We start from the raw sequence: 15251 nt of genomic DNA, 5'->3' as shown, positions 1-15251 counted from the left end.
CCAAGCAAAGAAAAAGGCAAGCCAATATAATGTATGGAGCCAAGCCAAGTGGTGACAAGGACATTGTCATTTTAGTCTCAGACAAAAAACTGTACAAATGTCAAGAAGCCTAACTAAAACTTTCAATGGGAGAACATGTGCTACAAGCTTAGGGATTTGGATTTAAAGGGTGATTCAATTGATTTGGAGTCAATCCTTAAGCATTGATCTGTGTGTGATTAGTTAATTTCTATTCTGTGACCTTTTGTCTTCTTGCATTTGGTGTCCAAATTTCATATAAAGACAATTCTATCTTGATCACTTAAAACAGACAAAGATATCAAAGTTCAAGACAGGTTTAAAATATATCACATGTTGTCTGAAATCAATTTTGCCTCTCTCATGTTTCAATTTTGTTTACATTAGTAGTAGAAGAAGCTATTCAACTGAATCCAAAACAGCTAAAGAAACTAATTAACTACAAAACAGTAGCAAGGATCTATTTGACACTCGTCTAACTTTGAAGAATCCTGCACTGTCTCTTCCTCTGTTCTCAATCTTCCTTCTTCTCCCATAACTCTTAGAAACTCTTCAAGTGCTCTCTGCATCCACTCATACCGACACAGCTCCAACGCTTCTTTAATATCCAACTGCACATTTTCGAGTAATCTCAAAGTTAAAAAGATCATAGGTCACTAAAACATTTGTGCTTCCTTACATGAATAAGTAAACTACACATTTGAGATTTGAGTATAGAGCTTTGTACCCATTTCCTCTGGCGATTCTCTCGCTCTGGCCAGTCCTCAAGTTCTTCGGTAACCTCTAATGCAAACATATATCCTTTGCAACCACCTAAACATTCATCCTCCACTGTGCTACTTTTGCTTCTAAATTCCCAAACTCCTAAAGGATCTTCCTATATATATAAACAAAAACATGACCAAATACACATCTAGTTAAAACAACTATAACATAGCTTTTTCATTGTCCTGTTTTAAAAAGTTGGAAACCTTACTCTAAGTATTCCTTTAACACCTGCTTCTTCCATGGCTTCACGAGAAGCAGCTTCAAGAACAGTCTCATCATCTTCCCATCCTCCCTGAATAATAATAATAATAATAAGACATACACTACACACAAACATGGGCAATTGCAAAAGTGACAGTAGTAAAGAGAGAGAGAGAGAGAGATACTCAATAAATAAAAAGGAACCTTTGGGAAGACAAGATCATGACGGTTAGGAGATGAAACCATAAGAACTTCAAGCTTGTTTACAAAGTCAACAACACTAGTTGAGTCTTGTTCAATTTCGTCAGCTTTAATCAGCCTATACGGAATACATCTGTTCACAAATGTGTAAGAGGTACAAAAAAAAAAATATAATCAATAAATTTTGTTTTCTTGAATATTTTCAAGATTTACAGATCAATAAATTAATATTTATTTTTTGAGGGGGTTTGGTTGGTTTGGTACCCAGAAACGAGACGGAAGTTGTTGTCGTCGTAACGTTGACGATCTCGTCCGGTTCGAGAAGAAAGAACCGACATTGATGAATCTCTCTGAGAGACACGAAGGGATTGAGAAAGAAACAGAGAGAGAAGAAATGCGTCTGCTACGTTCTTGAAAAACCCTGTTCTTCTTGTAAATTGTGGTTACTAAGAAGAAACATGATATTGATCATAGCTTTCATGACGAATCCATCTTCTTCTTCTTTTCTAGAATTAACGAATCCACGAGAAAGAGAGAGAGAGAGGAGTTGTTTGTTTAATTTCAAGCTCACAAGAAAAAAAGAAAAAAGAAATCGTTTTTGTTTGTTTAATTTCTTGCTATTTTTGCGGAGAAGAAAGAGGAGTTGGACCAACGAGAGCATTCATTGTTTTGTAAGTTGTAAGTTGTAACCATCACCTATCTCTCTCTATTTAATCACTTCCGAAATTATTATAAATATTAAAAATGTTATTATTTTTTTGTTAACATTTTTGTGCTAAAAAAAGCAGAAGAACCATAGACACACACACAATTTCCAAGCAAGTCACACTGAAGGATCTGATTCCGTTTTTGACTTATTACTGTTTATCTCATTGAGTTTATATTCTCCACTCGCTTAAGGGAACTATTCCATGGATTGATTCTATAAAACTTATCTTGAGACGTGTTTTCTGAAGAAGCCAGTTGAAAACCGAATTGGTATTAGTATCTTTATGTGTCTGTGGCTAGTGAGAATAACAAAATAGGAAATAAATTTCCTTTTCGGCCCATAAGAATTGTTTGTTATGATGTTGCCAAATGTTATATATATCCAAATTTTAATTTATTGTGTTTTTGCTGAAATAGTGAATTTACTCTCAGTTTTTCCAAATTATATAAAAAAATAATTTGTCTAAGAAATAAAAATAAACATTACTATAAAAATAATATAAATCAAAAATCTAATAATGTATATATATATATACTCTCCCAGTCGAAATTGAAGTACGTAACTTTTCTTTTTTCCTTTTTCTTTTTTTTACTTATTGTTTTGATTTTTAAAAATTGTGCGATTAATATGAACATTTCCTTTTTTCCTAATCAGCTAATCCTTTATTGATTAGAACTTGCGGCTAAGTGTGTATAAAAAGAGAATCATATAGCCTGGAAACCATTCACTTCGTATCAGATTGTGGTCATGGAAAAAGAAACGCAAGCGATTGTATCATCATCATCACAAAGAAAGAGAAGAAACAAGACGCTAGTGAATATTGCATCACCATCGTCACTACCAGACAATGTCGTTGAGGAAATCTTCTTAAAGCTTCCGGTAAAATCCCTAATGAGACTTAAATCCCTCTCGAAGCAATGGAGATCAACGATCGAGTCTCACTTTTTCTCACATATGCACTTGAAGATCTCTCAGCGATCACACGTGGATCATGCAAAAGTCATGATAATCACTTGGAATCCAGACATAAAGAATATTAGTTTTAGGACCATCTCTTTGGAATCGGTTAGGTTCTTACCCTCTAATCTTTTCAACTTCCCTCACGTATTCCGATTCCATGATGGGATATACGCTTCTGAAAGCTGTGATGGACTTTTCTGCGTTCATTCCCCAAACACACAAGAGATATATGTCGTTAATCCGGCAACACGTTGGTTCCGACAGCTTCCTCCGGCTAGGTTTCAGATTTTAATGGACAAGCTAAACCCCACACTAGGTACTTTTGGAGACTTGCAAGTGCAATCAATCTCTCATCTAGCATTCGTGAAGGCCAGTGATTACAAATTAGTGTGGTTGTATAATTCCGACGTGTATAACTCTGATGCCTCGAGTCCGGACGAGAGAGTAACCAAGTGCGAGGTTTTTGATTTTAAGGCAAATACTTGGAGATACTTGACTTGCACTCCAAGTTATCGGATATATCATGACCAAAAGCCAGTATCTGTGAACGGGTCACTTTATTGGTTTACAGAACCATATAATACGGAAATCAAAGTGATAGCTCTCGATATTCGTACCGAAATATTCCGGTTGCTGCCTAAGCCTAGCCTTATTACTAGTTCAGATCCTAGCTACATTGACATGTGCATTCTCGGTAATAGTTTGTGCATGTATGAAACAGAAGGGAACAAGAGCATCCAAGAGATTTGGAAGTTGAAATCATCGGAAGACGTATGGGAGAAGATTTATACCATAAACTTGCTTTCTTCTTATTATTCTCATTTCGATTTTCTCGATGGATTTAGTTCCACCGATGGATTTAATTGGCCCCAAAAGGATTTGGTTAAGTCATCCATACCCGTGGCGATATACAAGAACAAGAAGATCCTGCTCTCACATCCCTATACCCGCAATTTGGTAAATCCCGAAACAGAACGTCTCTGCTCATTTTTCAAACATTATTTGTGTATTTTAAGATCGGTTCCTTATTTTCCAAGTTTGATCTCTCATATTTAAACCAAAATACTATCTACTTCTTTTGTTGCGTTTTGAAGCATTAAAGAAAGTACTCATTTTATGCTTTACGTACTGACTAGATTTGTGAATTATTTTGAATTTAATTAGAATGGAATTGGTTACATATTTGACTCTCTTTTGTTACGTTGGATCATCAACATTATCATGCATGAATATATTATATCATCCTCCATCAGATATTTCTAGATGTTGGAAACACATGTAGAAGAGCATTGCTCATGAATCAAGATTTTTCACTATTCTTTTCGTTTACTCCACGTACCTAAGCTGAACAGAGATTACTTAACCCAAAGACACTACCGTGTAATGACTTTTTAAAAGTACGTAGACATGTATGCGTTGTCTTTACATTGAAAAAGGTTTATTCCAGCAGTTTTAGAAACAAATAAATAATTTTAAATCATTTTTGAAAAACATAATGAAAAATACATATATAGAATAGTACTACTTGATTATTGTAACATTTAATACCTTAATATTTGGTTATTAATATTAAATATATAAAAATAGAATAATTAATTAATCATTAGAGATACTGAAAAAAGAAGAAGAAGATGATAATAATAGGTTATATATACTTGACATACTGACATATAGTGATCTGATTAGATTATTATAGCTTATCTAATTGATCTTTTTCTAACTTTTTCATTAAGTGGTAACTAAGGTTTTCTGCCAAAATGGTAATTAATACTAGAAAATCTGGTCTAATTTTGTATCATATAACTTCTTAGCCTTTTTGAACATAAAATCATTATCTTTGAGGTCAAATTTTGAAATAACATTATTAAAGACCTTGAAGTTAACCAAATTTAAAGCCTAATTTTCTATATTTTCTAAAATATGGCTTTCCTTGTTAACTATATATAACCTACATTCGTTCATATCATAAGAAGAAATAAGAAGGCAACGATGGAAGCAATTGCATCATCAACAACAACATCACTAATGAACGACGTCATAGAGGAAATCTTGTTGAAACTTCCTGTGAAATCAATACTTCGACTCAAGTCTCTCTCAAAACAATGGAGATCGACGATCCAGTCTCGTAGTTTTGCAGAGAGACACTTGAAGGTTGCCCAACGATCCCACATGGAACACTCAAAAGTCATCGCCATGTCCAACCACTTATCAAAAGATGAGCGTCGTTCGATTTGTTTTAGGACAATCATCTCCTTAGAGTCGACTCCACTTCTATCGTTTACTCTTCCCAAATCCCGTCCTATCTACTCCCATTTCTACGTTTCTAAGAGTTGTGACGGCCTTTTCTGCATCTATTCCTCGAAATCAGAGTTTATACATGTAGTTAATCCGGCCACACGGTGGTTTAGACAACTTCCTCCGGCTAGGATTCAGATTTTGATGCACAAGTTGATACCCAATCTAGATGTGTATGCACAACTTCCTCCGGCTCTATTCTCTTTCATGACAGTAGTCCCAGCTCTAGCAATTGTGAAGGATATTGATTACAAATTAGTGTGGCTATATAATTCTGATGAGTATAATTCAGATACATCGAGTCCAAACGAGGGACTTACCAAGTGCGAAGTTTTTGATTTTAGGGTAAACTCATGGAGGTACTTGACTTGTATTCCAAGTTATCTGATAAGTAATCAACAAGGTCCGGAATATGTAAACGGATCGAATTATTGGTTCACAGAACCATATAATGGCGAAATCAAAGTAATAGCTCTTGATATACATACTGAAACGTTTCGGTTGTTGCCTAAGATTCATCCGGTTATCGCCACTTCAAGTCCTAAGGAAATTTACATGTGCACTCTGGATAAGAGGTTGTGCATCATGACAAAGGTGCGCAATACGAAACTCAACGAGATTTGGAGATTGAAAGCATCAGAAGACATGTGGGAGAAGGTTTATACCATAGACTTGTTTTCTTCTTCTTCTTCTTCCGAGTCTCTATTCCAAAAGTATATTGACTGGAACCCGGTGGTGATATGCGATAACAAGAAGATATTGTTCTCATGTCTTCACGCCCAAAATCTAATAGAATACGATCCCCAAACAAAATCCGTCTGTTCATTTTTCAATCATCCTGATCAGTGCAAAATCTTAAGACATGTTCCTTATATTCAAAGTTTGATCTCTAATATATAAAATGCATACTCACATCTTTTGATGTATATTGAAAGCATGTAAGAAATAGAGCATTTCTTGATGTAACTAGGATGAGGTTACATTACTTATAAATATTTTAATTTCGACATAAAAATATACTCCCTCCGTTTCATAATATAGGATGTTTAGAGAAATATTTTTGTTTCATAATATAGGATGTTTCCAACTTTCTATGTAACTTTTAGATTAAATTTATATTTTCTATTATGCAGACTTGTTTATGATTGGTTTAACTTTTTAAAAGTAACTATTTCTTAATATGCGTGTTTCCACTAAAACATCCTATATTTTGAAACGGAGGAAATATATTAGACCAAACTCAAGGCATTTTGCTAACAGGTTGAAATTATGTACCCTAACACATGTTTTCAAAACTATATAAAACAGTGATCCTTCAGTACAAGGTTAATATTGATGAAACTAGGTAAGAAAATTGCTGACTGAAAAAAACAAAGCTTAGATCTAGCTATGTTCCACACAGATGCTTCCTTCTGTTTCGCAACCAATTAAACCTGCCGTATCTAAAAGCATTGATTTGATTTGTTCAGGTAACAAGTCGTGCCCTTATTGGCATGGTTAGTTAGAAGCACAAAATATTTGATATACTACACTAGTCATTCTCTCTAAATGTTATTGATTTCAAATCATGGAGACAAATCATATTTAAAATAAAGAGCCACTCATGCACTCGTGTTGATGTGCTGGAAGCATGCACGAAAGCATCTATTGATCTTTACCGATTGGACAAGTTTTATTTTTGGTTCCATTATGTTAGGTATTTAACGAGAGTCCCATCTTCAGTCGCCCACGGTCAAACCAATTAATATTACTGTGAGCCTCGACATCACACAACAACAAATTTTAATTTTGGTAACAACACTTCTTTACTCTTGATATGCGCAATGAATGGAATTCTCCTTGACAAATAGTCGTCCAAAGTTGTAGAGGTTAACTTTGGATGCCACGATCCCAATTCATGCTCTTTAACTTGGTTACATATTAGCTAGGTTGGTTACATATTTGAGATCTGGATTCTCTTTTGTTTTATCATCATACCATCTCATATTTGGACATGTTGTATGTAACAATGAAAATGAAAAGACTAAAGAATACATCTTCTTTTTAGAAACAGAGCCTTTGCTTATGAATTTACAGTTCTAAATCAACTCATAAATGAAAAATTAAGCAGAATTATTGAGAAACAATGACATCCGTAATCCAAAATCAAATAAAGGTTAAATTTGTTTAGAGTGTTGAAAAGTCAACATAGTCAGTGTCACGCTGACTCAGAGTGTCATCACATCCTCTCGAGTTACGTATTTTCCAAAATCAAAAAGACTCTCACAATTTTGTTAATGTTAACCCCATATCCCAAAAATACTATCTATTCAATTCACTAGCTTTCATAATTAAACTTTCTTTTTTCGTTCTAACCAGTAAACGACAAATCAATGGTGTTTGATGCAACGGAGTAAACACCCCAAACACACATTATACTCTTATCTATGCTCTCATTGATTTACTTTGTTTTAGATTTTTTTCTATTTTAAAAATTGCTATTAATTAATGTTGAGTTGTTTAGACTTGGTCGTTTAGACTCAGTCATGAATTGTTGGAGTTATAAATTTATATGACTTATGCGTAACAAAATAGTGTGTAATTTATATGACTTATGCGTAACGAAATAGTGTGTACTTTGGCAAAATTGCGATATTTTGTTATGAATAAACAACATGCCTATCGGATAATATAACCAAATTTTTTGTTCATTTGGTTCCATTAATGCTTTGTTTCTTTACATGCTTCCAAATACGTCAAAGCATTTTACACATGAGTGATCAAACTCTGAAAATAAGAAACATATCTTCTACACAGAGGACGTTGGAAAAATAAACAAAGAGATTTTGCTTGGGGATCGTATTTGATTAGATTGCGGGCATAGCGATGCGAGAGCAAGATCTTCTTGTTTTTGCATATCGCCACTGGTGTGGACGGTTCAACCAAATCCTTTTGCGTCCAATTAAATCCATCGCGGAACTCAGATAAAGAAGAAGAACAAGAAAGCAAATCTATGGTATAAATCTTCTCCCATGAGTCTTCCGTTGATTTTAACCTCCAAATATGTTGGATCATCGTATCTCCTCCTCTTTTCGACATGCACAAATTATTATCCAAAGTGCACATGTCGATAAGGTTAGGATCTGAACTAGCAATAGCCGGGTTAATCTTAGGTAGCACCCGAAACTTTTCGGTGTGAATATCGAGAGCTACTACTTTGATTTCGCCATAGTATGGTTCCGTGAACCAATAAATAGACCCGTTTGCAGATGTTGGCGCTTGGTCACAGAATAACCGATAACTTGGAGTGCAAGTCAAGTACCGCCAAGTGTTTGCCCTAAAATCAAAAACCTCGCATGTGGTAAGTTCCTCGTTTGGACTCGAGGCATCTGAATTATACATCCACACCAATTTGTAATCAATGGCCTTAACGAAAGCTATATAACAGACTGATTTTACGAAAGTCCAAGTTTCTGGAGTGGGGTTCAATTTGAGCATCGAAGTCTGAAACCTAGCCGGAGGAAGCTGTCGGAGCCACCGTGTGGCCGGATTAACTACATATATGGCTAGTGTTCTGACGGAATGGATGCAAAAAAGTCCATCACAGCTTTCAGAAGCATATATCCAGTGAAGAAATCCTTGAGAGAAAGTGATAAGAGTGGAGGACATAACAGAAGCCGATTCCAAACAGATTGTACTAAAGCCGATGTCTGTGTCTGGACGAGGCAGCCTACCTTTACTCCCTTTGAAAGGATATTCTTCAGAGATGACCATGACCTTGGGGTAATCCAAGTGTGATCGCTTGGCGATCTTCAAGTGCCTCTCTTCAAAACTGCGAGACTCGATCGTCCATCTCCACTGTTTCGAGAGAGACTTTAGGCGGATTAGGTCTTTCACCGGAAGTCGTAAAAAAATTATGATGCAAACACTAGCTTCTCGTTTCTTCCTCTTCTTAATATTCTTCTTCTCTTTCTTTGCGATGATGATGCAATGGCTTGTTTCTCCTTTTTCATAGTTGATTCCTTCTATTTTGATACGTACAAATGAATTGTCTCTACTCTGTATCTCTTTTTTATACACGTATATATAGCAGCAAATTTTTATATTTTCCATCCAAGTTATATTGGAAAAGGGATTAAATTACATATTGAAACCTCCAAAGACAATAACTGTAAAGAGGAATATAAATTTAGAAAAAGACCTAAAAAAAAAAAAAAAAAAAAAACCAAAGCCGATAAGCGCCTATGTTTTTACCAATTAGAAAATTTTGCGTAAATTCTAATCTATAAAATATCAGGAAAAGATGACATATATCTTATAATAAAAAGTTAGTTTATTAAAATTAGTAATCAGCATGTTTGACGCATACCAAATTTAAAGATTTATGTAAATAAAAAATATATATATATATAACTTAAAATACATAATTTAAAGGGATATACTTTATATATATATAAAGTTATATAATTAATTCGACTTAAAAAAATTAGTAAGGATATACTTTGATAATCTCCAAATTTAAAGTTATATAAAAGCAAGAAAACTTGAAAAACTAAATTATATTCTAGAAAATATTATATTTTAAAGAAATTAGCTATTTTAAAAATCTTAATTTTTTATTCTTAACTTTCATTTTAGAGGAACTGAGCAGTGGGGTTACTATGCCTAAGAGCCAAATTAATCATTTTAGTATGGATTTAAAGGAAAATGTATGAGCCGTTTACAATATCTACTTTGTTTTCATTATATAAATATTCTAGTACCACAAACTCCAAAGCTGATTTTGTGCAAATCTTTTGATGAAAACTAATTTAAAAATATCTTTCAAGATAACAATTTAAGTTACAGATCATCATCAGTGTATCGACAATATCATAACTAATCTAGACAATGTTAGTAGCTCCAAAACATATATTCGTTTATTGATTTAGTTCATTTTTCATAATTAAAATAAACTACTGGAGGGTTTGTCAGTTTTCTACTTAAGTTTATTGGATATGTGGATTTGGATTTGTGGTAATGGATCTTTTGTTCTTCTTCTTACCGTTTGAATTTTGGTTCGTTTCATTTCAATGTTTCTACTAGGATCTACCCGTGGTGTACCACGAGTCTATTTCTTTTATTTTTTATTTTTTATAAATCAATAACTCTGTGCATTATGAAGAAATTAATTCAAATATTTATAACAAATATATCAAAATTTAAGTTATATTTATGTGTTAGTTTTGTTTAGTATAAGATTATATAATTATATTTGACTGTTAATTATAGGATTTAACCCACAGTTTACCGCAAAATAATTTGTTATCTACATTATCATAAATTACTCAATCTAATATATATAATATTGATAATGTTAGCAAAATAATGAAATGATAAATTATCTATGTAACACCAAATTAATGATAATTAAATTTCTATTCATATTGATCCAAATCATTTGCACAATATAATTTCATTGCATGTTATTTTAACTTTTAATTGTAAATATTCATTATATATTAAAATAACTCAAATGTAAAATAATATATATTTGGAAATACTTGTTTGGTTACAAAAATCCTAAAAAAAATTTTAAAATATATATCCATTTATAAAAATTCAAATCACATCATATGCTGAAAAAAATCTAAATTTTAATTAACTTTATGTATTAAATAGTAATTCAAATAATTAAATATAAAATTAAATAAAAGTGAAAGGAGAATTCTATTTTAATATAAAATATTGCTTTAAATTAGGTAGATAGATTTTAAGAAATTAATATTATCAAATAAGGAAATGATTGTGTTTGGTTGTAAGGATTGTAGAGTATTTAGTTGAAACTTGTTTGGATACAAAGATAAGAGAGGATGACACAAAAATGTACTTAAAAAATATTAAGATAGATGTGAAAAAAGTTATAATCCTTTGCTTATGATGAGTTTCGTGGTCCGCCAAGGAGACAAATCATTACCATTCTCTGGTTAGTACACAAGAGTAATCTAATTTGTCTGCCTAGAATGAAGATTGCTATAGCTCTAATTAGTGCTGGGCACGGGACGGGTACCCTTGAATTTTCTCCGACCCTTTACTCGTCCCGACCCTAACGGGTAACAGAAAAAATTTACTCATACTCGACCCTTAAATAACGGGTACCCGGAAAAACGGGTACCCGGTAAAAAATAGTTGACCCTTTACTCGTCCCGACCCTTTATTATTACCCGGAAAACGAGTACCCGATAGAAAAATGTTAATAATCGCAATAATAATTTTATCTTTTGAAATCCAAAAATGAAAAATTCATAAATTTATGCAATATATAGTTCCAAAATTATAAAATTATGAATTTTGAAAATAAAAATAATATATTAATTCAGTTAGGCTAAGTTGAACTTAGGTTTTAACTCTAACTCTATAAATTAATAATAAATAATAATAATAATAATAATACAAAGTATTAACGGGTATTTACGGGTCGGGTAGCAAAACGGGTAAAGGGCCGAGTAACGGGACGGGTATTGAAAACTAAACTAATACCCTATACTCGTCCCTTACTCACGGGTAATATAAATATAATACCCTTTACTCGACCCTAAAGCTGCGGGTACCCTTTTTTTTGGGACGGGTACGAGCCGAGTAACGGGTCGAGTACGGGTAACGGGTATTAGTGTCCAGGCCTAGCTCTAATCTCTTAGTACCACATTGACAAGACAACCAAAAAAAAAAAACATACTACAATACAGTGAGTTAGTGATCATTACGATCAATAATTTTAATATTTTTATATTGTATGATACTTTACAATTGTCATCAATAAGAGAGAATAGTAGATTAAGTGATAAATGTACTGCAACAGATATATCAAATATGTAAAGAAAAACCTTTTTGACCTGAATCAAAGTTTAAAACACTAATGAATACAAAACCAAAGGTAATTTTAAACAAATTCGATCGATTTCAGTGTATACTAAGAAAACAACCAGACATCGAAGCTGAACTATTGGCGACCAAAAACAAGAAAACGAAGTATTTTATTGGTTGTTTTATAATAATTTAGTAATACAATTATGCATTTACTTAAGAATTTTCGATGCTGTAAAAAAAAACACAATAATATATAGATAAAAATAAAAAATAGTTTGGGCCAAGGCCCAGTATAGCGTGTATTCTAGACCCTCTAACTGAGGTGGAGAGGTTTCGTTTTTTGATGTTTGGCCTTTGTTCTCTATTTAATTCTTTCTGTTTGCAAGCAATTATTTCTGGATCATTGACCTCATAACTCATAAGTTGCTGAAGACTCCACCTATGAGACCTATTGTTATTTACTTCAGAATTGTGCCTCTCAGATTAATCTCAAACCCATAAAGCTTTTCTATTTATTAACCCCTTGGGTGGTGGAAGTGAAAAGAGGTAAATGAAGTCACATGACTTAAAAGGAAGAAACCAAAAATAGGCATGTGAAATAGTTAAGGACCCATACTTAGGTCCGTGAACATATTCATTGCAATTCTTTGTTTCTTAGTAAGACACGCACACACACTCACACATGGGAACAAAAGAATCTGTCTTCTTCTCTGTTCTCTTATTTATATTTACTTGGCAACAAATCTTTCTTGTGCAGAACAGAAGAAAAAAAAAAAAAAAACACCCATGGCTCTGTTTTCTAGCTTCTTCGCAGTTTCCGCGTCTCTCATGATCCTCGTGTCCCTTCAATGGACTCTGGTTTGCAGTGAATCCACAATCTCAGCTTCTCCCGCTGTTTTACCGTATATCAGTGCACCAGATATGTCTTCGTTTTTCCCTTCTCCGACCAATGAATGGCCAGTCGATACAGCAATCTCTCCTGTTCCAGAGCCAGACGCGCCTGGTCCAAGCTCAGGCCTACCTAATGGGAAGATTACAGGCAGCTCAATGAGGCTCCGTCCTGATCTTTTATTGGTTCTGCTCATTGTTGGGATCCGTAGCTTCTTATGTGTTGACTTATCAATGCTCGCTAGGTTTCTGCATTATTAATCTACGTGTAATCTTTATTGGTTATCATCGTTCTTGCTTCTGGTCTTTTTTTGTTCTTCATCTCATGAACGTCAACATACATACGTTACTGTTATACGTATGTGTACGCATAACTTTGTTTTGTGATAAAATATACGAGTGTAATTTTCCTTAAGCTGCAGACTCTGAATCAGAGTCTCTGATGAATATTTTTGTAAAGAAAAGGACTTTAATCGATTAGACAACAGAAGAAAAAAAAGTTTTCATTAAGAAAGCATATTCAGAGAAAAAGCAGTTTGTTTGAAGCCAAAATCCCAAATAGCAAAGTGTTGAATAATATACTCTGATTGATATAGAAGTGGATTAAACATATTGTAGGAGAGTAAAGTGAGATTAAAAAAACTGAAATAGTAATAATATCAGTGGTTTGTAAAAGTTTGGTGTGAAGAACGTTACCACTTTACTAACATACTCGAGAAAATTCCGACATCGTTTTGAGAAAAATACCTATAAAAGCCAAATTACTAACAACTTTCAGAATTCAGACCAAAACAAAGAGACAAAACGGAACAGAATGATATAATAAATAAATCAACCTGTTCACAAAATGACAAAAAAGGCTTTTAACAACTGTATAGCCGTGTTTGTCTTCCACAAGTGTCTGAAACTCACGGGAATCTAAAAGACTCCGGCCAAATAAAATTACACCAACATCTTCTCTCGAGTGCCACTTTATTTCGAAACTCAAAATATATTACGAAAACTAAATGTGAGCACAAGCATATACAACAGATGAAGACAGAGACGAGGAGAAGCATCAAAAGAGCATCTTCCATCAATTTTAAGCAAGGTTAATAGTGAAGGAGACATAAGGATGTATCTCTGAGCCACCGGCTAAACCAGCCATGGCTCCTCCATCCTCCTCGCTTTTCCAGTATAAACTGCAATGTTTTCATGCTATTAGACTCAAAAAACCTCAAATCGAACTACACTAGTTAATATATAGATGAATCCACCCTTAGATTTTGTAGGCAATTGGTCTTTTTCCAACTTAAGCGACTTATATCTGATTACTACATTTGGCCTCAAGATTGCAGTAAGCAGGGCGTAATCAGTAAGGTTTTGATTTAATATCAACCAAATTCAAGTTTGATTTTACTTTGGTTCTTGGCTTTCTCCACAAAATTCAGCAAGTTCTTTCGTTATCAAGGTCATAACTATCGCTACAATTTTCTTCGCAGGATCAATATAAAGTTGAATGTTAAACAGCTTCCATGTATCCTAAGACTTAGCTAGAGGCAGAGACTTTTCACATACCTGTTAGTCGAATCACACAAGTGTTCAAAAATGGAGCGTACTTTCTTTTCACTTTCCACAGCCGGAGATAAAACACATGCCTGGAAAATTATCTGCGACACGCGTAAAGAGAACGACGGTGTAAAGAGCATACTCATTATCCTCAAACAATAACTTCGAGGACCTAGGAACCTGAAAACAGTTAGCGTTTTAGTAAGGACGTTATTGTTTTGGTAATGATATCACCCATGTTTAACGTTTTAGTAATACTATATGTTAACTATTGTTTGGAAAGCCACTAGATGATATGTTTTTTGACATTCGAAAACGTAACCTACAAAACTAATACTAAAACTATTTGAATCATTATCAATAAGAGATAATATTATATTAAGTGATAAATGTACTGCAACAGATATATCAAATATGTAAAGAGAAGCCTTTTTGATCCTGAATTATAGTTTAAAACACTAACGAATACAAAACCAAAGGTAATTTTAAACAAATTCGATTAGTTTCAGTGTATTTACCAAGAAAACAACCAGACATCTAAGCTGAACTATTCACGGCCAAAAAACAAGAAAAGGAAGTATTTTACTGGTAGTCTTATAATAATTTAGTAATACAATTATGCATTTACTTAAGAATTTTAGATGCTGTAAGAAAAAACAATTATATATATAGATCAAAAAAATAATTTGGGCCAAGGCCCAGTAGGCCAGTATAGCGTTTATTTAACTATACGAGTGTGTAATTTTCCTCAGAACGTAAACTCTGATTGTAATTTTGAACAAAAAAACGATTTTAATCGTTTACACAACAGTTGTTTAAGCCAAAATACAAATAGCAA

At 33.4% G+C, this 15251-nt stretch overlaps 3 protein-coding genes, 1 long non-coding RNA gene and 2 pseudogenes across 6 annotated transcripts; 3 read left to right on the top strand and 3 right to left on the bottom strand.

Annotated features, from left to right (window-relative positions):
- Positions 1-354: 354 nt before the first annotated feature.
- Positions 355-1974, bottom strand: LOC104755565 (nudix hydrolase 12, mitochondrial). 2 transcript variants are annotated; one of them, XM_010477964.3, is made up of 5 exons: positions 1453-1974; positions 1192-1321; positions 995-1078; positions 746-895; positions 355-629 (listed from the first exon to the last, which is right to left on the bottom strand). In XM_010477964.3, exons 1-5 carry the CDS (start codon positions 1524-1526, stop codon positions 450-452), a joined length of 618 nt encoding a protein of 205 aa, XP_010476266.1. In that variant the 5' UTR covers positions 1527-1974; the 3' UTR covers positions 355-449. The 2 variants fall into 2 exon arrangements, with proteins under 2 accessions (XP_010476266.1, XP_087351419.1); XM_087495293.1 differs by having other exon boundaries at positions 1173-1321; positions 1453-1895.
- Positions 1975-2644: 670 nt separating this feature from the next.
- Positions 2645-3913, top strand: LOC104759198 (putative F-box/kelch-repeat protein At1g12870). Its single transcript, XM_010482155.3, has one exon. It carries the CDS (start codon positions 2645-2647, stop codon positions 3911-3913), a length of 1269 nt encoding a protein of 422 aa, XP_010480457.3.
- Positions 3914-4795: 882 nt separating this feature from the next.
- LOC104759196 (putative F-box protein At1g12855 pseudogene) lies at positions 4796-6207 on the top strand (annotated as a pseudogene). The gene has a single exon (XR_015586778.1). The product of XR_015586778.1 is annotated as a putative F-box protein At1g12855 pseudogene (transcript).
- A 1616-nt stretch (positions 6208-7823) lies between these two features.
- LOC109130191 (putative F-box protein At1g12855 pseudogene) lies at positions 7824-9244 on the bottom strand (annotated as a pseudogene).
- Positions 9245-12682: 3438 nt separating this feature from the next.
- On the top strand, positions 12683-13280 carry LOC104755564 (uncharacterized). The gene has a single exon (XM_010477963.3). The coding sequence runs from the start codon at positions 12764-12766 to the stop codon at positions 13124-13126; it is 363 nt and encodes a 120-aa protein (XP_010476265.1). The 5' UTR covers positions 12683-12763; the 3' UTR covers positions 13127-13280.
- A 387-nt stretch (positions 13281-13667) lies between these two features.
- On the bottom strand, positions 13668-14639 carry LOC104755563 (uncharacterized). The gene is made up of 2 exons (XR_015586782.1): positions 14423-14639; positions 13668-14046 (listed from the first exon to the last, which is right to left on the bottom strand). It is a non-coding gene; the product is annotated as an uncharacterized LOC104755563 (long non-coding RNA).
- Between the last annotated feature and the right edge of the window lie 612 nt (positions 14640-15251).

Source organism: Camelina sativa, chromosome 17, assembly GCF_030686135.1.
Source record: "Camelina sativa cultivar CO46 ecotype springtype chromosome 17, ASM3068613v1".
Taxonomy (NCBI): Eukaryota; Viridiplantae; Streptophyta; class Magnoliopsida; order Brassicales; family Brassicaceae; genus Camelina; species Camelina sativa.
The sequence above is the reverse complement of the archived record's forward strand: the minus strand, read 5'-3'. Positions and strand labels throughout refer to the sequence as shown.

Excerpts from the sequence above, each read along its gene's own strand:
- LOC104759198 (XM_010482155.3), top strand. The coding sequence starts at position 2,645 with ATGGAAAAAGAAACGCAAGCGATTGTATCATCATCATCACAAAGAAAG.
- LOC104755565 (XM_010477964.3), bottom strand. The coding sequence starts at position 1,526 with ATGTCGGTTCTTTCTTCTCGAACCGGACGAGATCGTCAACGTTACGAC. Across the intron at positions 1,322-1,452 it reads AACTTCCGTCTCGTTTCTGG|ATGTATTCCGTATAGGCTGA; the intron begins GTACCAAACCAA and ends ATTTGTGAACAG. Across the intron at positions 630-745 it reads AGAATCGCCAGAGGAAATGG|TTGGATATTAAAGAAGCGTT; the intron begins GTACAAAGCTCT and ends GAAAATGTGCAG.
- LOC104755564 (XM_010477963.3), top strand. The coding sequence starts at position 12,764 with ATGGCTCTGTTTTCTAGCTTCTTCGCAGTTTCCGCGTCTCTCATGATC.